This window comes from Prosopis cineraria, unplaced genomic scaffold (assembly GCF_029017545.1).
Source record: "Prosopis cineraria cultivar Desert tree isolate PC_DT_omini unplaced genomic scaffold, ASM2901754v1 PC1, whole genome shotgun sequence".
NCBI lineage: Eukaryota > Viridiplantae > Streptophyta > Magnoliopsida > Fabales > Fabaceae > Prosopis > Prosopis cineraria.
The window spans coordinates 53891200-53914200 of record NW_026555332.1 but is presented as its reverse complement, the minus strand read 5'-3'; the positions used below and the strand labels follow the sequence as shown (position 1 = coordinate 53914200).

At 34.2% G+C, this 23001-nt stretch overlaps 2 protein-coding genes across 2 annotated transcripts; both read left to right on the top strand.

The window, feature by feature from the left end:
• Nucleotides 1-1171: 1171 nt before the first annotated feature.
• Nucleotides 1172-7113, top strand: LOC129288117 (uridine/cytidine kinase UKL1, chloroplastic). The gene is made up of 14 exons (XM_054924504.1): nucleotides 1172-1509; nucleotides 1731-1822; nucleotides 1950-2019; nucleotides 2167-2285; nucleotides 2732-2828; nucleotides 3495-3574; nucleotides 3774-3968; nucleotides 4442-4525; nucleotides 4629-4689; nucleotides 5338-5398; nucleotides 5623-5716; nucleotides 5819-5891; nucleotides 6556-6638; nucleotides 6753-7113. The coding sequence occupies exons 1-14, from the start codon at nucleotides 1212-1214 to the stop codon at nucleotides 6897-6899; spliced, it is 1554 nt and encodes a 517-aa protein (XP_054780479.1). The 5' UTR covers nucleotides 1172-1211; the 3' UTR covers nucleotides 6900-7113.
• Nucleotides 7114-12434: 5321 nt separating this feature from the next.
• LOC129290343 (uncharacterized) lies at nucleotides 12435-17785 on the top strand. The gene is made up of 15 exons (XM_054927095.1): nucleotides 12435-12778; nucleotides 12864-12978; nucleotides 13077-13188; nucleotides 13292-13336; nucleotides 13416-13483; nucleotides 13581-13635; nucleotides 13724-13803; nucleotides 13962-14045; nucleotides 14659-14772; nucleotides 15143-15261; nucleotides 15358-15475; nucleotides 15759-15892; nucleotides 15980-16136; nucleotides 16232-16311; nucleotides 17355-17785. The coding sequence occupies exons 1-15, from the start codon at nucleotides 12600-12602 to the stop codon at nucleotides 17425-17427; spliced, it is 1533 nt and encodes a 510-aa protein (XP_054783070.1). The 5' UTR covers nucleotides 12435-12599; the 3' UTR covers nucleotides 17428-17785.
• The last annotated feature ends 5216 nt before the right edge of the window (nucleotides 17786-23001 follow it).

The window sequence follows — 23001 nt, the reverse complement described above, 5'->3', positions numbered from 1 at the left end:
TGATTTAAATTTTAGTTGAGTATAATAAATTATAAAAATAATTAATTAAATTATTTATTTTAATTATAATTAATTATATTATAACGCAACATGTTTAAAAATTATTTTTTTAAAATTAATTTTAATAAAATTGAATATGTTTAGATAATTCATTCAGAATCAACTTTAATTATATAAATTATCATAAAGGATATTTTTTTTAAAATTAAATTATTATAAATTTGTATCTAATATTATTAAAGTTGTTACATTTTATTTAAGAGGTAAAATATATTATTTAAATTATATATTTAATTAATTAAAAAACTTAAATTATATTAATATTAGCATTTAAATTTACATAAATAAGTAACTTAATATATCTTAGTTAAAATAAATTTAATAAAAGAGAAATATTTAATTTTTAAATATCAAATATTAATTTTATAATAACTAATAAAGATGATAATATATAAATTGATCTCTAATAACATTATTGATATGAGCTATATTTGTCAAAGATATTAAGTATTACCTTAAAATTTTAACAATATAAAAAATGTAGTAACATATAAATGACACAAAATCTCTCTCTCTTTGAATCTTTATAATAATTTTTGTAATGATCCTTAAATTTAAATTAAATTAAATTAATTTTTTTCTATCAATTAATATTTTATTTGAATTAGTTTTATAATAAATGCTAAGTGGAGGGTAGTAGTTAACAGTAACTCATACTAATAACTTTTTTAAGGATCAAAAGTTTGAATTTTATTAAGAAAAAAAGAGAAGAGAAAAAAATTTAATTTTATTTTATTAAATTTTGTGCCTTTCTCATAATTTTTTTATGGGTTTTTATTTGTATTTTTTTTTATATTTTTGTAAATTTCAACGCAGAAGCTGACCTTGAAAGCTTTGAGAAAAAATTGATTTTTTGAAAAATTTAGTGTTTGGATAATTGATATCAAAATCAATTTTTTTTCCTAAAAAAATCGATTAATTAGACACTTATTTTCAAGTATCATATTGAAAAAAATGAAGTATTCTAGATTTTTAAGCATTAATACGATTTTTTTAAACACATTAATGATTAATAAAACTAGTTTTTCTTACTTTTGGACAAACGGACGAGCGTGCGTATAAGTAGCTAAAAATTTTATGCTTTTTTCCTTAATTGGGAAAAAAACAAAAAGGCCAGCGCGCCAGGAGAACAGTGACCAAATGCAGAGTTCATGCTCTCGTTACGAGACTACAACTTTTTTCCCAGTTTTTCGCAGCGCTCGTGCTCCGCACAAAACAATACCGATAAAGTGTGGCATAAACAGAGCGAAGCAATGCCGGAGGAGACGACTCCGATCGACTATGTGATGGAGGCAGCTTCAGGGCCTCACTTCTCCGGCCTACGCCTTGACGGTCTCCGTTCATCTCTACCTTCTCCATATTCGTCTCCCATTCATCATTTCTCTGCTTCTGCTCTTGATTCCTCAACCTTAGCCCATGATTCTTCTCATAAACAGCCTTTCGTTATTGGTAATTTTCATATTTTCCATTACATTTTGAAGTTTGATCTCTTTTGGCGTCTTGCAAAGAATTCCATCAGATGTTTCTGTCACTAATTCTGCTTTTAAGTCTTAACCATGCATGATATTTTCCCTTTTCCCCCTCACATTATTCTCGTGTTTTTTGAACTGATTTGCTGCCACGTTCATTTCAATTCTATATATTACGGTTTTGATGGATTTAATGTGCAGGAGTTTCTGGAGGTACTGCTTCCGGAAAGACCACTGTATGTGACATGATTATCCAGCAGCTTCACGATCATCGAGTTGTACTTGTCAATCAGGTTTTCTATCTTGGTTTTTTTTTTCCTGGCAACTTTTTGGTGTGATCAGTTCAATATTTATCGTACGTGGGTAATTATATTCTAACGCTTTTGCTTTTCTGTTCTATTTGATTTGCGTGGTGTTTAGGATTCATTTTATCGGGGTTTGACGCCTTCCGAAATGGAACGTGTGCACGAGTACAATTTTGATCATCCAGGTAATATGCATCTATATATATTTGAATTATCAGCATTGATCGTTTTTAGTTCGTATAAATTTATTCAACTACTTGATGAGATAGTAGCTTATTTTTCTTGATTCCAGACCCCGCTAATTAGTAACTACCTGTTGGTTTTACTCGTAGACGCTTTTGACACCGAGCAGCTTTTAGATTGCATGCAAAAGCTCCTAGGCGGCCACAGCGTCCAAGTCCCAATTTATGACTTTAAGAAGCACCAGCGCTCTACTGATAGTTTCCGACAGGTATCAAGTCAAATTCATGTTGAAGGATATCCCTGCATTTGGTAAATAGGATACTTAAAGTTTAAGGGGAGATTGATGTTTAAGCATGTCAACTACCTTTCTCTATTCTAAATCATTGACTCTTAAAATTCATCCTTCATTGACTGAATACGCAATTTTTTTATTCATTCTAATTTGAATGATGTGTTGTCTTTAATTGTTTATGCATTTTCATTATGACCATTATGCACTTCATGAGTCCAATCACCAGGATGCCTTAACATATATTTGACATGTACTGGTGTAGCAGGTAGAACATGTCAAATCTGTTAATCTCTTGTCATACTTTGTGAGCACCTGAGCTTCACAATGTATCATATTGTCTAACTTACTTTTATCTTTCTGGACCAATGTTTTATTTTTCTTACTTTCCCTTTGCCAAATTATTGTTGACATTATTTGCTTAGGTCAATGCTTCTGATGTCATTATATTAGAGGGAATCCTTGTTTTCCATGACCAACGTGTTCGTGATCTGATGAACCTGAAAATTTTTGTTGATTCAGGTTTGATCCATTTCTATCTTCCTCTCTACTTTCTGATAATGGCCCATGTGCTAGAGAGAATTGTGTCCATATTATTAAATATGACAAATAATTTTCCATCTTTTGCATCTCTTCTTGTCATGATTTTCGTCACTTTTCCCCCCTTTTCTAGCGCTGCGAGTTACCTTTGTTAGGTTCCTATGTTATATAAGGCTTGGCTGAATACTTGGAAGCTTATATTTATAATTTGTTTAAAAATATAGAAATAATAAACTTCTAGAAAATACCTATACAAAATATAACTCCTTTACAAGTTGAGCATGGACTGAGCTATGAAGTGATAAAGGTGACCAAAGTTTCAATCCGAAATTTAGATTGCCAATATACGCTTTGATTGCTATAGCAGAAGCATGGTTTCGGCTCAATGGTTTAACGGCTGTAATGGCGTGATGCATTTATGAGTTCATGAAGATTCACGTTTTCCATCAATTTCATTTCATATTCCAATTGGATAGATCCGAGGTCCTTGTCTTATCAAGAGTAAATGTAATCACATTTGTATTCAGTAGTAGAAAACATAAGGATGCAAATTTTTTCCTTTTCTTTTTGTAGGTAATGAACTAGCAATAACACTACCCATCTATCTGGATCTCACTAAAATTATATTTGTTCATTGATTTCTTCTAGATGCGGATGTAAGGCTTGCTCGTAGAATTAGACGTGATACAGTGGAAAGAGGTAGGGATGTAAGCTCTGTTCTTGAACAGGTAAGCGCAGTGTTTGACCAAGTACTTTCTTGCCATTACCATGGATAGGACCTTTTCTTTTTTCATATAAATGCTTTGCTTTTCGATAAAATTCGCATCTGTCAATAGAATCATTATTTCATAGTCCCCATGAGAGGTAATTAATCACAATTTATTGTGCCTAATTGTCCAAACGTTGATTCATGATTGTCCACTGCAGTATGCAAAGTTTGTCAAGCCTTCCTTTGATGATTTTATTCATCCATCAAAAAAGTATGCTGATGTGATCATTCCACGAGGAAGTGATAATCATGTTGCCATTGATCTTATTGTACAACATATCCAGACCAAACTTGGTCAACATGATATGTGCAAGATATACTCTAATCTGTATGTTATTCTGTCAACATTCCAGGTATTGATGTACTTTATGGGTGAAAGCATCACCTTTTTAATAAATAATTCTATTCTTCATTTCAGACATCCTAATAAAAGAAGAATTTTTTTTTTTTCCAGACATGAGGAGATGATAATGGATGAAATCGTGAAATAGGAGATGGGTTTGTGCATAATTAATGTGGATCGTGAAATAGGAGATGGGTTTGTGCATAATTAATGTGGTAAAGAAAATAGTTTAGGATAACCAATTTCAGAAGCCATGTGCTGCCACCAGAAAGTCTAAAGTTACATCATATAGATTACATAGATTAGGATTAAAGAAGGTGGAAAATCCCTTCCTGGTTCCAAAAAGAAAGGAGCATAGATAATCTGTATAGTGATTAATGGTAGAGTTCGGCAATTCTCTTTTCTGTTTACAAGCTGTAAGATGCTGTGATGAGTTATTACATCTATACGTGGTCATTCACCATTTATGCTGATAAATTTCAGATCCGAGGAATGCATACATTGATTCGTGATCGAGACATATCAAAGCATGATTTTGCATTTTACTCAGATAGACTTATACGGCTGGTACTATATGCCTCTGCTTAACTTTATACTCGATTGGCTTCTCACTTCTTTTAATACTCCGAACTATGGACATGACTGCCTATGTTGATATCTTCATTATCAGGTTGTTGAGCATGGCCTTGGGCATTTGCCATTCACTGAAAAGCAAGTAGTTACGCCAACAGGTAATTATGTATCTTTGCAATTTTCATTTTTCTTCTCTTGCTTTGGAAGTGGGAACGATGCTTTGAACACTGCAACATTTCTGGTAAATATGCAATGGAAGTAGATCTACGTCTGGATATATATCTTACAATCGCTGATCACCTCCAATACTGTTTAGTTGAGTAATCATTATGGATACAAGTTGACATTAAATTTAAGGACTAGGTTTTACCAACAATCTTGTTCTAAACCTCATATATGCATAGTGGGTACTTTCAAGGATTTTTGTTTCACTTATAGTTTTAATTTGAACCAATAAGGACAATTTTTTTTTCTTTCCCTCCTTTTAGGTCCTGTTCTCTATATGTATATTTTGTCACAGAACTACATTGGAATCTGATGCACGTCAGTTTTGAGTATGAGTGAAATGCAGCTCTGTAATTTTCTCCAATATTGGTTTGTTAATTGATTGTACAGCTTAAAAAATTTCTTGTGGTCTGGGAGCATTCAGAATTGTGTCTTTTCACATTGTATTTTGTGCCTATATAAGGGTATAGGCATCCTTATCTGGGTGCTGGCATGTATGCATTACAAGATTTCAATCCTTTTATTGTAAATTTTCATATGACAAGAAATATTTAAACCTAGAATTCCACTTTATTTTGCAGGATCTATCTATACTGGAGTTGACTTCTGCAAGAAATTATGTGGTGTTTCAATTGTTCGAAGGTGAGCTTTGAACCAGGTATTAATTTTGGTAACTCCAATATCTAATTAATCATGGGTTCTCATTGTTTATGCGTTAACCATGCAGTGAGAATTTTGAATCTTAATGCTTACTTGGAATCATTCTCTACTGCACTTGTTTAGGCAGTTCCTCTACAGATGGATATTTCTCTTATTCAGAAAAAAGATGAATATTTCTCCTTTTTTTTTTTTTTTGGGAATGATAGTGGTGAGAGCATGGAAAATGCATTACGTGCATGTTGTAAAGGTATTAAAATAGGCAAAATTCTGATTCACCGAGATGGAGACTATGGAAAACAGGTTAGTAACTTTATTTGAACAAATTGACCTCCCTTCTATCGGTTATAAAAGTATGCACGCGTGATACATATTTAACTTCAAATATTTTGCTCTTCTGAGCAGCTAATATACGAGAAGCTTCCCCAGGACATTTCAGAACGTCATATTTTGCTTCTTGACCCTGTCCTTGCTACAGGTGCTCTTATACTCTCAATAATTTGAAACTTCCTTTATTTATTGCTCTGCTTTACTGTGTCATATTTCATTTTTGCATATGCTTTCCCTCCTGAGATATCTATGATAGCAAATAAAACCACCTTTTGACTCCTTACTTTAAATTCTTGGGATTTGGCATGCTGAAAGAATTGGTAGCCTAGAAAGAATGTAACGTGGTCCACTTCGGGTTATTTCCAAAAGCGTGGTAGCATCAGCAATCTAGCATGTAAATTTTTTTATTTTTTATTTGTTTACCAACAATCTAGCATGTAAATTTTTAATGATGTTATTTTCTAAAATGGAAGACCATTTTCTTCTAGAAGGAGCAGGCGACGGGAAAATTGTATTACCAAAAGAATATTATAGTGATTGTATTGGATAGAAGGTAAAAGATGAAGGTCTAAAACTTGAAAGCCTTATCACTTAATCTGGTTTACATAACAATGAATTATCAACTTTTCACGATTGACTTTAGGCTCAACGCTTAAATTATATCCAATAATAATGTTGAGGGAGCCTGCATGAAACTATCCAGTCGTGGATAGTTTATTGGTTTGAATCTTTCCTATGCAATGGTTACTGAAAGTATTCAAGTTTACATCTTTCAGGCTGTTGAACACTGGTTATGAAAACTTGTATTGTAGGTAATTCTGCAAGCCAAGCAATTGAGTTGCTCATTCAGAAAGGAGTTCCAGAATCCCACATAATATTCCTGAATCTCATCTCTGTGAGTTTTGATGCCTTTCTTTTTCTGTAGATGTGATTGTAATTATTCTTTATTTACTTTTTTCTCCAAGTCTTAAACATACACCGATCCTAATGGGTATCTTCCTGAATTCAGGCACCTGAGGGAATCCGCTGTGTGTGTAAAAGGTTTCCGTCCTTGAAAATTGTAACATCCGAGATTGACGTTGGCCTAAATGAAGAGTTCCGTGTAATCCCTGGAATGGGCGAGTTTGGTGATCGCTACTTCGGTACTGATGATTGATCCTGCAGTCATATAACTAATGATGATGACCTTTGAGGTCGTAGTTATCTTTATTAGAGAAAATCAATAGAAGCTAGCGGCATTTTTGGTTGATGATGATCATGATGCATGATACCATGATCATTCTCCGCATCGACATTTGTGGATGTTAATCCGTTAAGCTTTTGATGACGATCATAAACAAACTCGTATGAGGATTTTCTTTCCAGCTCTACCTATTCTTTTCTATTAGTTAATGTAGAAAATCTTCTAATAAATGCTCTTCCATTACCTATGAGGCAACCAGATCAGTCATCACTGAACATATCCAAACCTTGCACTTGCCTTTTTAAATTATTTTTAACCTTTGAAAGCTTCTTACGCGCAGCAAAGAATGACGCCAACAATTTTCCTTGTTTTATCGGCCACAGTTATTGCTGATAATTTGTTTGTAATTTAATGTGATTATCATTAAAAATTATTTTTCCAGAGTCCAAAATTCAGAATAAATCAATGTCATATTTCAGAGAAAAAAATATTTATATTTCACATAATTTTTGGGCATTAAAAATATGCAGGTCTTTCAAAACTCACAAGAGATAAGCCTCCAAAATCAAAATCCACCATTATTAATATTATCTTATTTTATTTTTTGGGTTTAAATTTTTTTGGCAACAAAAAATTTAGGAGAATTAAATCTTGAAAGTTCATCAAGATTATGGCATGTCTTCAAGTTTAATGAGTACTTATAAAGATGTTTATAGCTTGCTCACTAATAAAGTTTTTATATTAGCATCGAGAGTTGATTTTATAAGCTTATGACTGTAAGCCAACTTTTGTTGATTTTTGAGTTTTAAGTTTGAGTCTATTAGTTTAACCATTTTCTTTCTTAGATAGTGCATAGTGCATTTCTAACCTAAAAATTTAAGGCTATGTTTGGTTTGGGGGGAGGGAGGATTTTTAAAATACTTTATTTGGTTTGATTAGAGGGGAGGGGAGGGGAGGGGTTTTTAATGATCTTTTGTTTGGTTTAGGAGGGGAGGGGAGATAATAATTAAATTATCATTATACCCTTATACAAAAATATTTTTATTTTTTAACCTTTTATCACACAAATCAATTTTATATGTAAACTCAAATTGTATAATTTTTTCTTAAAAGTTACCGTAATCTTATCAATTTTTTTTTACTTCTTCACCCCGAATAAGTAAATTAAATAATACTATTAAATAATCTTATTAGTAAATTAATCTAGATATTAAACAATACTTTGTGAAAAAAATCAATGAAACTAATGATTTTATACCCCCAATAATTGCACAAGATAATGTTAGTCCTTAATATCAATTGAGTAATAATTGTCATCATTAATAACAAAAGATATTGGGCAAGAGCATCTAACATATTGATCATGCTTAAGAACCACATTTTGAGCATCTAACTAATAAAATATACAAAAATTATCAATAAAAGTCATCATCTAATTAAAACTATAAAACATCCTCATTATCACTTCCTTTCGCACTGGTGCTAGACATTGAGTTGCTACTCTAAGCCTATCATTATCAACCATAAGAAACCAATATATGTGAGGTAATCTTGCAACATCAATTTCACACTCTTCAAGCATTTTTCAAATTTTTTCACCTGACAATTGAGGCACCTTCTTGAAACTTCATCCTATCATCACATTTCCTTATTGAATTGCCTTAGCCATAGAGAACACTGCTCCCGTCAACTTATTTAAACTAGCCTCCTTCTCCTTAAACACTCTTTTTGTCTTCTTGCTACATGCACTATTAATAATGGGTGAGTGCTCTTAGTCAGATGAGTTTTCTTACCCCGATGAGTTTTCTTGTCCATCAAGCTCAACATTAATTATGGCTCTATTTTGTGAGACAATATTGTTAATGTCATTGATAGTTTTAGTGACTTCTTCTTGAGAACGACGTCTCTTTCTCCATTCACGTGCTGTCTCACCCCCATCTCCATTAGCTCTATCTACTTCATATAATATCATCATTTTTTCATAGTTTGAAAAAGGAGTAGTTCTCCATAATGTTGCTTTAGGTCTAGCCTGAAACATGTGAAATTACAAAAGCAATTCAATTGCAAATGCACACTTTTCCATTTTCAAAGACTATTAAACAAGTATAACTATGAATATGTAGGAAATTACAAAAGAATAATATAATCAATGCATATGTAAGAAATTTACCTCAATTAATACATCCCAAACTTCAGGCTCAACATCTCATACTTGAGTTATTGAATTCTAAGCGAACCTACTCAAACTTTTGACAATGTCATAAACATCTAAAAAGTTTCTCTTTAAAGTTTTCCATCAATTTTTTACTTTTTCCTTGTCAATTTGTTTACCAAACAAAGCACTCAAATATTTACATTTATTATCATAAGCTGTAGTAGTAAAGTGCCATTAATTTTATGACCTTCATTATATTCATTCATAAAAGCATCAACAAGGACATCATCCATTAATCTTGTCCAGTTCAATGTCTCCTTATTATTGTTTGGTGTGATCCTATCACATAACAACATAATCACATAATACCAATGCCAATGTGAAAAGCTAATCAAATTTCAATATCAAACTAAACAAATAATACAAAGCAAATAAAAGTCAATAAAACAAGAAATTTCAATGTCTAATCAAACCTCAATTAAACTCAATATAAGTCAATGTATAATACAATATATTTCAATGTCTATAATAATACAACAGATTCTAACTTATTGAGAAAATAAAATTTTAATCATCAAGTTCATCCTCAAGAGCAGCCAGATGTTCCTAATAATCTGCCCACATCTGATTGGCTATATTTTCTCTAATAAGTTCACCTTGAGCAGCCTCATTATTATCCCCTCTTTGAGTATGGTTATTATCATTTGAATGGTTTCCTCTTGCAAGGATAACATCAACTTCCTTTAAAAGATCTTCAATAGGGTGGTCCATACTCACAAGGAAGTTATGAAGAATGCAACATACATATATTATCATTTTTTAGGCTTTGATTCCATATATAGGTTCGGTTGCATTAGATAGAATGGAAAATCTTTTTTTCAAAACACCAAAAGCACGTGCAATGGCATTGCGTAACTTTGCATGTCGAAGGTTAAATAACTCTCTATAATTTAGGGGGGAATTCCGTTTTGAATATTCTTTCAAATGATAGCGGACTTCCTATTAAGGTGTTATAAGTCCTCTTGTTAATATGAATCCAGCATTGACAAGGTAATATTTACCTACCATAAAGGAAAATAATTACTATAATAATTTTACAATCACAAATATAAACTTTATCAAAATTGGTAAAATATTTACCTTCAGGAATTATAAGCCTATCTTCTCGTGTTAATGCATTTTTAATGATTCTTGAATCAGATACAGTACCTTCCCATCCAAGGAGCACTTAAGTGAACTTTAGATCAAATGTACATGCTGCTAACACGTTCTATATCAGGAATTCCTTCCTACCACGGTATCTTAGTGCATCTAAAGAAGGCACCTTGACTCGTATATGTGTTCCATCAATAGCACCGACATAATTCTTAAAATATGATAAGAATTTCTTATCTTTTTCAATTTCATGAGGAATGGTTGTGCCATTAGGTTGAACAAGAAATTTTTCTTCTAAGTCAATGATAGCTGTCAAACCTTGATGAAAATGGTGACTAATTGTCTCACCAGAATGCTTAAATCAAAAATTCATTTCATGATTTTTTGCATTGTGTGTCAATATATATAGAGTTTTTCTAACTATTTCTTCTATATTTGACCATCATGTGGGTTGCAGGCCAGCCTTTCTTTCTAATATACCACATAATTCTAAAAAAGTTCTAGAAGTCATTCTAATGATATTTTAACTAGATGAACAATCACTAATTCGACTCATTATTTCATCACGCACCATTTCTTTCTTGCCACTCAAACTGTAACTTATTTTTTTCAAACACATCTCACTTACACATACTTTTACAAGGACACAAGCAAGAAGAGCTAATACTCTTCGATGCAATTCAAACCAATGTTACACCAGTAAAAGATATTCAGATTCCTTACTCATCTAACAAAGTAACCAAAAAGAATAATGAAAATCAATAAACAAGCCACAATTATCATAAATAATAGCAAAAGATTCAGTTTCATCAGCAGAAAACAATGATCATATATATATATATATATATATTACATGGGAGGAAATGCTTTCAATCTAATTTTATATCTAGATATACATTCAACTTGTATTAAAGAAAAAATGGCTAAGAATTTAATCAGGCTTTACTCCATCAAAGGTAGAAGAAAATTTTCAATTTGGTTCTTAGTCTTGCTAACTCTGAAGGAAGAATGGAGATTAACATAGACTTCATTGTTAATTTCCTTCCACAGTATCATCCTAGAATGGTAAAACCGAAAAAGGAAGAGATTCTTGCATGCTCAGCATACATCAATATACTCTAGTCGGGTTCGAAGAAGATAGATCTCAGAAGCTAAATAATACTACGAGCACAGATCAATATACATCAATAAACATCTAGTCGGGTTCTATGAGCACAGATCAATATGCTTTTATGTTTGAACATCAATAAACATCAATATACACTCACTCAGGTTCTACCAGCACAGATTAATGCATCTCAGAATAGGATTACTCACTATTCTCTGCTCATTATTCTCTGCTATTCTCAGAATGAGCAAACATCATATAAGCTTCAAAGATTAATTTTAGAACAAGATAAATCTCAAAACAGGATTACTCGCTATTCTCAGAATAAGATTACTCACTGTTCTCTGCTCACTATTCTCGCTATTCTTTGCTCATTTTCATTTCATTTTCCTAATTTCATACTCAATAAATCTCAGAACAGGATAAATCTTAGAACAGGAAAAGGCAAGAAAGGTTTGAAGAAGATGAATCTCAGAAGCTTCGAAGCAGACAATCTCAAAACAATAAAAGATAAATCAGAACGAAACGAAGAAGAAAACCACGATGAATCGAATGAAGAAAACCAAGACGAAGCTCAAATCAAACACAAATCAAGCAGATTAATTTAAAGCAAAGATAGACCGAGCATCTGTGAGGAAGAATCTGACCTAACGACATATGGAGAGCTTCGAAGAGTCTGACTTGACGGGATGACGCGCGGTGGGAGCTCCTACCACTTCGATGATGACACACGGCGAGGCTTCGAATGCTCCAGACCAGATCCAAAAATGCAAAGAAAGCCAAGATAGACCAAGATTTGCGAGGAAAGGAACCTAGCGTGGTAGATTGGTCAAGGTGTTTTAAGGGCAATATGGAAATATCATAAAAACAATGAGGATAAATTAGTCAACAAGTTTAGCTCCCCCTCAAAAATGCCCCAATTTAGAGGGATCCAAAATAAAGGGAGGGGAGCCCTCCAAAAATTTTTAATCAAATGAAAGAAATAATATCTCTCCCCTTCTCTCCATTTAACTCCAACCAAACAGAGCCTAAGAGATGACAACCCTGATTGAGGACCTGAAATGAATCCGTTGCCAGCCTAGCCTTATGTTCATTCTTCGACGGGCCGAGCCCAGACTAAACTACAATAATCAAAATTGCCCCCGAGAGAAGATATTTCACAGCGAGTCGGTGTCCCACACACCGTTATCCATTCCCGCCTTGCAACTCAAGAACTGGCTCGAAGGCAGCTTCAGGTTTTCAGAGACAGTGGAATATGAACCTCTTCCTTGTCTCAACTCGGCCTTCCTTCCCTCTCTTCACCTGCCACGCCACCGCTGCCTTGGCCACCCACCCTTCGCCGCCGCCTCCTTCTCCTCAAACCTTGCCGCTGAGCCCTAATACATCCGTACATTCTGCGCTGACCTGCGCTCTTCATTGCCCACACTTTCAATCGTACGTTTTACTCTCTTCCTCCATTATCTGTTTCTAACATTCACTCACACTACGGAATTTTTTTCTCACGGTCGTGATTTTTCAGTTGCTCAGGGTGCTCGCACGAGTTCAATCTCCATCATCCCATTATAGTCGACGAAGCCACCAATTTCTTTAAAAAATATGGAGTTTCCGATTTCACATTTGATAGCTGCAAACTGGTATTTCCGTTACTCACCGCTTCATTTACAAAATTCTTGCAATTTGGCTTTCCTCTTTCCTTTCTCACGCTTGGTATCGGTTTTCGTGCTTCTATTAGTGGGGTTGGAGATGCCGTGCAAAACTGGCTGTGCGCGGTTCATCAACGAAACCTCTCATCGGACTTTATGAGGAGGGTACTCATAACGTAGTTGACATTCCGGATTGCAAAGGTCCGTGAATCTGATTTATTCGTTCTTCTTTGCCGTCAGCTCTTGGTTAAACTTTCTTAATTCACATTATTAACGTGTTTATTCCCATCCCTTCCTTACGCAGCTCATCATCCTAATATCAATGCTGCCGTGGACCTGCTTAAACGAGGTTTTCCCTTGCCATAGCCGTCTGGATGTCTATTTAGTTGATTTTCAAGTTGTTTGTGTCTATCCTCAATTCTTTTCAGGTATTACTGAGGTGGAAGTTCAGCCATATGATGAAGATGAGGGTACTGGTGATTTACGATACGTTCAGGTGAACAATTATCGATTTGAATACGGTAGATGCTGAATTGACGCAACGATTTAAGCTGTCAATTCTTTGAAAGTTAATCGCTGGCGGGCGTGTGCAGATGGCCGTTACAACTTACAACACATCTCTTCCTGCCGCTGAAAGATATAAGAACGGTAATCCTATTCAAAATAATGCGAAGTTTGGCACTTCCTTTTTCAAATTGTTTGCCATTATTTAATCTATAAAATCAAACTGTTTCAGGAAAAGTACAGGTCACTTTAGTTTGGAATTCAAGAAACGAAAATTCATCCAGGTCGGACAAACTCAACGCATTGGCAAATGTAAGTTAGCCACCATCTTTTTCTCTCTCTTCCTCTGTTAGTTTCTCTGACCAAAATAGATTCTCCTCTACGACTCTGCCGCTTCCTCCCTCTCTCTCTCACTCACTCACAAACACTCACACAGTCACAAAGTGATTATTTGATGTTATTGATTGCAGTTTCTTTGGGGGAATGGTGGCCCAAGAAGCAGTTTCCATTTAATTCACTCTGTGTGGGCCAATTTCCAGACTTCCACAAACAATGTGAGTTTAAACTGTTTCTCTGAACCAAAATGATGACCTGGTATTGTTGAAAACGGAAGATAGCTGCTGAAGTTGGGACTAGGGCTATTACTTGTTGAGGTGCTTTTGGTCAAATAAAATTCATCCCTGTAAAACGTTAAATAACTGAAAGATTTTCCCTTTTACATTTACTATGGCTTAGGATGTCTTATCTTTACCGTACTTCTGAATTAGAAATCTTATCGTTTGATTATGGTCAAAACTTCAACATTTTTGTTTTTTGATGGAACAAAGTACTGCTGTCCTGCAAGTAGTTTTCAAATATTTGATGGAGTGAAAAAGGACCGGTATCTCATTATCAGATATTGGTTCATTGTGACTAAATGATGCTGGACTTGGAATTTAGTATTTCCTTGAAAATGATAGCATGTAAAGTTCAGGCGAATGAGAATGATGTCGATATGTACTTGTTTCAGGTGTAATTGTATTGTAACATATGCATATGATATTTGCTTGGAATTTCTGAAGTGTAGATCTTGGCTAATTTTTACTGGACGGAATCTGGTCTAGTTTCATACATGGATAATTGTTTTCATTGGATTCATGCCTTGTGGATGCTTACTTGATAGTGCAGATCATTTTTGGGAATAGATGGAGACATCTTCTTGGAGAAAGAGATTTTTGGGAACGTATTGGTGGCATTGATGTGTCCTTGGCTCCTTCCAGTTTTGGCCAGGCAAACACACGGGTGAAGATCCTGGTTTGGTGACTTTTAGTAATTTATTTTGCAATCAGCAAGTGCGTGTAATTAATTTTTTGATTTAGTAACTATTGCCCTGAAAGGAAATCCCTCTGATGAGGAAGAGAAGCATGGTCCTTGAAAACAAGCATTCTATGTTTGCACTTTCTCATCCAGTATACTTTTGTGCACCAAGAGTCGTCATGTACTTATTCATGAAAGGAATAATTTCATGTCTTGCTTGTCTAAACTTTTGGGCTGTTGCATTGCTTGCATATGAGCTGTGGGTCACCCTTATAAGAAATTGGCAACGCCAATCTAAGGTTGCTTGAGACCTAAGAGAATCTTAATTACTGTGGTCTGATTTTCTTTCTTCCAGGCTTTCAATATCTTGCTTCAGAAGCTACAGAAGTATGTTCCATATGGAGCATCTGTTGCAGACTTGTATGCTGGAGCTGGGGTCATTGGTTTGTCATTAGCTTCTACAAGAAAGTGCAGGCAAGAATTGAATGGTTTGGAACTTTTGAAATGCATTTTAGATTTTTGCTTCATGTTGAATTAGAATAATTTATATTTCTGGTCGTTGTCATACAGATCTGTGAAATGCATTGAGATTAACAAAGAGTCGAAACTATCTTTTGAGAAGACAGCTGATCGCTTGCCTGCAACGGTTGAGAGTAACATTACTTGGCATCATGCTGATGCTTCAAAAGTCCGTACTGGATATCTGCAACCTTGTCATACATTCCATGTTTCAACTCCAGAAATTTCAGTGGCCAAAAAAAAAAATCCAGAAATTTGAGTGTTCTAATTTATATGAATGCGATGATTAAAACAAATTATGTTTCGCATTTTTCTCACATCAATCTGAGTAAAGCTTTCCATGAATTGTTATTATTTCCAAGGATAAGAAAGAAAGCTTTAAGTTTTATACCTTCTATCCTTGTCATGTGTTGTTCAATACTGATTTCATGAATCATTTTCAAATTGTACAGGAACCTCTTTCTTGGCTTGTGGGCTCAGATGTTGTTGTCATTGATCCTCCTAGAAAAGGACTAGGTGCATCTCTTGTTGATACATTGCAAAATATATCATCAGTAGAGCATAGAGTGTTGTCGTCATCCGAAAGGTTGTTTCTTCAGTAGACTTATGAAGCCTGTTCATGTTGAAAGTGTTGCCTTATGCCAGTTACTGACGCAATAAAAGTTAAGTGCAGCTCAAGCTCCAGAGTCAGAGAAGAGAAAAGACCTTGGGTTTTGCGTGCTAAGGAAGCTTCAGTCCATGTTGGAAGCAAAACGCCTCCGGATGACAGCACACAGTCACTGCCACAAACCCTAATATACATAAGTTGTGGATGGGAAAGCTTCAAAGAGGTACTTTCATGGTTCCATTCGTGAATTTTTATGGGTAAGCTTGCTTGACCGTTCTCCAAGTTGTATCTATTGCTAATGCAACGAACTGTCAACAGGACTGCAAAGCACTTTTGTCTAGTAAGGCATGGCACTTGGAGAAAGCCCATGGTTTTAATTTTTTTCCTGGCACCCAAAGGTACTTGTTGTGCACCTTCTTTGCAGCGCTTTTCCGTTTTCTTTATTTACTTATTTGGATGCGATTCCACTGACAGTTTCCATGTCCATACCCCAAAAAAAAGTCCATAACTATATAGCTGAAAGAATATAAATTAGGTTGTCAGCATTGTAATGTCTTAACAGTAGCCCTTAAGTAGAGCATTTCCAGAGATGTAGCTATATGAAATATGAGTGTATATATATTAATTTGTCAGCTATATAAGTTGTCTGCATTGTAATGTCTTGTCAGTAGCCCTTGAGCATTTCCAGATAGGCAGCTATATGAAATACGAGTGTATATATATATATTAATTTGTTTTTTCCTGAAAAAAAGAAAGGAAAGAAATGAGTGCAAACGAAAATATAAATAATAGGAAGACTACTGATTACTGAGGAAATTTTGGATTTGAGTAATTATTAGATAGACGAAAATATATTTCATCAAAGTGAAAGAAATGTTTTAGAACTACACCTTATGGATCTGGCTTGGTTTGGGCATAGTCCAGTAAGCTTTCGTAAGCCTTAATTTTGATATGTTTTTAAAGGTCAAATAGTGGTCGAAGCCCATGTATAAGGCCCAGACTTGAACCATATTTCTTTAATAAAATGAAAATTTGCCCAAATCTATATAATAGACTAAAGCAAATTTAACATATATTAGAGATGCTTGGATAGGTATTAGATAGAAGAATGTGTGTGTGTATAATATGACTTTCAGACATCGTGTATTCTTGACTTGCTAGTTGGGCAGAAGTCTGAATTCAAGCCTTTTGCCACCTGAGAGATATCTACAGGAAATATTCAGTAGATTAATAAGCATTTGACCAACTGGAATTTTAAGAAGTGCAACTGCTACTCCATTGTTTTATTTAAGTTCCTAGGGTATTGCATTTCCTTTTTCCATTGAAAAATCCATGCTTTGCAGTGATACAATCATCATGTTAAATTAGCTGCTATTAATCATATAGCTTTCCCTCCCCTCTCCAAGCATGGTAGTAAGTTCTATCTGGCATTTCGATGCAGCATTGAAGTTTTAGCAGTATTCAAGAGGGGCCATCGCAAAGCAAAATCAGGAAAAAAGAAGAAGCGATTGTAAGAATCAGCGAGATTTGATATAAGCATGTCCTTCAGCTGGACATGTAGTTGCCTTCACAACCATGAGTCAGCAAGACTGTTGTGTGATTGAATTTGCATGGAAGAAACAATGGGGGATAAATGTTGATCCGGAAGGGGGAAAAGCTGTCATAAGCATTTCCTTTGTCTTGTGTCAGTGCTGGTAGAAAAGGGCATTTTGTTTCATGATTTAATTTAATTTGTTTCAAAGGAGTAGTCATAAATGAATATAGTTGTACATCGCTGTTGTATGTTATTATCCATCTCTAAGTTCAGATCAAGTAACGCCAAACTGGGCCTGAGAAAGCTGATGTTCAATTCAATGATTAGATGATTTTCCACTCCTGTTTTCTCTGCCGTTGGACGATGTCATTTTTCCTGCATCCTTCTTCCAATCACAAAATCAGCAATTTGATGTGGGCATATTTGGTAAACGAGCTTTGGGTAAACTGTTGTTTGGATTTTTATAAATTGATCAGAAAGTCCATTTGACATCTCGAAGCCATTGCTGAACACGACATTTCCTCCGTCTTCCACTGTATTCCACAGCCAACATTTCGCTTCCCTCTTCACTTCTGGTTCTCGACGTCGTGCCGCCCGCGAAAATGTAGAAGGCAATGGCAGCGCGGACGGTCTTCCTGGTGGAGCTCCTTTTCGGCTGGGTGCTCCGATGGAGTCTATGTAGTTGACTTCCTTCTAGGGATTGGTAAGGAAGAAGTTCCTGGGGGAGACGTAAGATGAAGGAGATGAGCGGCTATGGTGAGGCATCATTTTTTTTTTTTTTGGCTTATATCAAACTTGAAAGGAATGGTGACTTCTTGTATATTTTTAATAGAAAGGCAAGCTGCACAGCTTGAAAGGATTACAAGTCACTGATCAGAGGCCCTGGAGGACCCGTTAAGATCATCAAAATAAAAAACAAAACAACCCGGAGGGCGTCTAGAGAATAACAACATATCCTAATCACTATTTTGAGCATCCTTAGCCATAAAATGAACACATCTAATGCATTCTCAGTAGGAATGGAAAAGCTCCACTGTCCAGTTGTCAAAGAGTAGAGCTCTTATATCTTCAATTTCCAAATGTAGAGGGTGATAGTGTCGTCCATCTCTTAGAATCAGATTTAAGGCATCAAAAGAATCAGAGTAACAATGAATTCTATTTATGCCTAAACTTTTGCAGACCTCCAATCCAGATTTGATGGCTAACAGTTCAGCTTCAACTACTGATTTCTCACAAAGTTTACTTTGAAAGCGCAAAATCCATTCACCTTTAAGAGTTTCTGATCACACCTCCCCATGTCGCTTGCTTAGTTGGGTTCACAAATCTATCCACATCAGTTCTGATAAAATTAGTTGGGGGTGGGGACCACGTTGAATTAGATCTGTCCTGATTGCAAGATAGAAGACTCCAGAGCTAGTTGTCATGCACAGCTTCTTTAACTTTGAACAAAGCTTGATGTATATACTCCTGGCGGGATGAAGCTTCATCTTGAAAGGCTTTTTTGCACCTGTTTGTCCAGATTAACCAACACACATGTGCGAAAATCGTGATCCAAGGCCATATGACCTTTGCTAGGATTGTGTTTTATATTTCACTTCAACCAAACCTGTAAATCGTTGCAAAGAAAGAATTAACAGATATTGGATTAATAATGAGAGACCACGTTTCTTTGGCAAAAGAGCAATCACGAAGTATATGGATAATAGTTTCCTCTCTCTGACACTCATATTGACGCTCATTATTTAGTGCAAGACTCCTTTTGGCTCTAAGAAAATTCATAGAAAGTCTCTCATGAAAGATTTGCCACATGAAGTATTTAATTTTCTCCGGAATCAGCCATTTCCACATAGAGTTCCTCCAAACTCTACAACTTATTGTTTTGATTGCCCAGATAGAAGTATGTTGATTTAACAGAGAATTGTCCATCTTTCGCACTACGATAGCACCAACAGTCATCACCTAACAGGCGTGGTAGGGCTAGCTTCCTAATGAGAGATAACCCAAATAGGGAGCAGATGCATTAGATAATCCAATTGCCATTCACCATTCATCTGCACAAGGTCTCTAATAGAAGCTTGGGAATCAAGCTCAATACCTTTGTTGCAGACATAATAAATAAGAGGACGCTTGAGATTGGCCCATTGTTGATTCCACCAAAAATTTGTATTAATTCCACTAACCACTCTTTTACTAACTCAAGAAAAGAAAAGATCCCAAACCATCACGATACTTTGCCGAATCATTGATTGACTTCTCTTGGAAGAGACAGTAGGAACTTGAAGGGAACCGCAAATGTATTTGGATTTCAAGCATATAACCCACAACTTATTTGGTTAAATAAGAAGAGCCCAACGTAGTTTCATAATGAAGGTTTGATTCTGTCTGTAGAGATCCTTGATTCCCAACCCTCCTTGGCTCTTGTCTTTTTCAATGTTCTCCCAAGCATGTAAACGCAACTTTTTTGACTCCTCAATCTGATTCCAAAGAAAATTTCTATTGAATCTCTCTAAATCATCAAGGGAGCCTTTGGGAAATAACAAAACCTGCATGTGGTAGCTAGGAATGGTTGCCAGGACCAACCAATTTCGCCAAAACAAAGCGCCCTGTCATACTTAAAAACTTCCCTTTTCAGATGATAACTTCTTCTTCACACGCATAATCAGAGGATCAAAAGTATTTTTAGTGACTCTATTATGGGGGAAGGGGATTCCTAAATATTTACCCAGATCTTTCATCTTACCAATGCCAAGCAAGTGACACAATTCCTGAGCATGATTGTAGTGAATATTAGCAAAAATGAAAGCTTTAGATTTCTGAACATTAATTCTATGACCAAAAATACTTGTGGGTGTAAAGTTATGGTTTGCGTCATTGCGTGTTGGGATTTGGATCTAGTGTTTTGAGACTGGCTCAACTGCATATCTCAGCCCATATTTGAGATTTATTTACACCATTTCATGATTTCATTCATATAACAAGATTCTTGAGTCCTATCAACGTATTAAACTTTACCTTATTTATATATTTTTATTTAATAAAAAAATTTTATATTATTTTTACATTTTTATTTTATATATTATTCAACATGTCAAATTTTGTGTTATACATATTTGAGAAAATTACAGTCAAGGACTGCTGGAGGAATTTATTTACAGACAAGTACCAAATGATTTTGAAATTATACTCCAATACCAAGAGATCAAAATATAATTAATTTTTAGTGTGAGAAGACAAAATTGTCCTTCAATTCTTTTTTCAAAAAAAAAAAAAACTCCTCAAGGCCGCTAGTGGTCGGACCACCCCATCGGACTGGTCATCTAAGCTCTGGCAGCCGTAGCTAGACCACTGCCCAAGCTCTGACACTAATCACCTGACCTACGAGGGAGGGAGACTATTTTTGTAACACACCAAATTTTTTTTTAAATAATTTAACTCAACCATAATTGGGTTACAGCCACTCAACACATTTTTATATCAATAATTTCAATATAAAATATTTTATAATTGGCTTCAACTCACACACTATAACATTTCAGATAAATTTTTACCTCCCACATGCCATTAGGCTAAATCACATTTGTCCATCCTTATACTCCCAACAAGTAAACTAAATCACATTTGTCCATCCTTACACTGCCAACAAGTAAAATAAGCAATTTAGTAAATTTTCAACACAAGCCAGTTATTTGTTCTTATAATCATGCCATTTTAACCAATCCAAAGTAAACCAAATATTAAAATTACAGTCATCCAAATTGTACCAAAAATAGAAATAGTATGAAAGGCATGATTACATTTATATATTCATATAATTGACAATAAATAAAAAACCCTAATATTGGCAATATAACACATTATAAATCATAAATCAAATACCCAAAAGAGACAGTGGATCTATGCCACTAAGCCTCTGGGACTCCTCCACGTGTCACTCGTGGCTCTTCTCCTGAAAATTGTTAACCACATAATGAGACTCAAAAGTCCTAGTAACCAAAGTCAATTTATGATAGTGTATACAAACAATTAAGTGTGTGCTTACTAAGTGAGAATTAAAAATAATATAATTCCAATAAATATAAGAAATATTACAATACACACAAACAACCATCCTTATATCCCTCCATTAACCTCGAGCCGTAGCCCTCACTCAGTGCTAAATTACCCGGCCAAAGGTAGATTAGCCCGAGCCCTTACAAGCCACCTATTGAGCTCCAATAGGGGCGTACCACGTGGCACATAAATATAACAATAATAGCAAGTCTCCCAACACCTCCCACAATAATCAAACAAATTCATAATAATATTGCACAATTATATAATATTACAAAATTTATAATTTTCTTAATAATCACCCAATTAATATGAAGTAACACAAATCATAAATTAAAAGCATGGTTACCTCGTGGCTTTTTTAATAAATTGTTCCTTATAATTTCTCTCCCACCACTATCTTCACCAATAATACAATCTACAAATAACATATTATTTATAAATATTAGTTTCAATTTTTTTTGAAACTAATAAAATAATTCTAATAATAGAATTAAAAATATAACATAATTTCTAATCTCAATCTTAATACAAATCTAGAGTCAATAGTATTAAGTAAAATTTCTAACTCCTCTTTTAATTATCAATAAACATTAATAATCTAAAAATCAACTTCTAAACTAATTTTTATTATCAAAATTTTCTTTTTATTTCATAAATTCGTACCTAAAATACTCAAAAATTAAAAATTAAGTCTTTAGCTTAGAATCATAATCCTATAGCCATAATAATTCATTTCTCATCTCAAATAATCATCTAAACTTCAATAAATTAACATATATTTTCAGATCTAGTCTAGAATTTGATCCATAAGCCACAAATTCAAAGATCACCAATAAATTTATACTCTAAAATATTTATTATACTACTAACAATCTCAAAAACCATATTTATTCAACATAAATTCATCCCTCTTCCAGATCTTAAATTTTTTACCACTACAAAATCAGAAACCAAAGAAGAAGGATGACTAAGAAAAAATTTTAGAACACTTACTTAGTCTTAAAAAGCTTAAAATCACACCCTAAATATCCTATTAAAAACTCTTATCTTAAAATCCAGCACCGGCGAACTTGCACACCGTCGCCCCCTCTGTTCGCGCACGAAGAGAAATGAAAAAGGGAGAAATGAAGAAACGAAGAAGGAGGGATGGGTTTTTAAAAAAAATACTGTGGGTCCCATATTTTTTTTATTTACTCTTTCCTCTCTCTTCTTCTTCTTCTTCTTTTTTTATTATATAAACATAATCATTGCCGGGAGAGCACCGAAAGTTCACTTCTTCTTCCTTTTTTTTTCCATACCTTTTCTCTTTCTTTCTTTTTAAAATAATAATAATAATTTAATAATATTTATTTATTATTTTTTTAATTAATTAATAATTAAATTTTTTTTAATTTTTTTATTTAGAATTATATCCTAAATTAGATTTAATAATCATTTTCTACTAATTTGCTTACCTCTAAATATTTTTTTAAAATTTCTATTAACCCAAATTAACTATTAA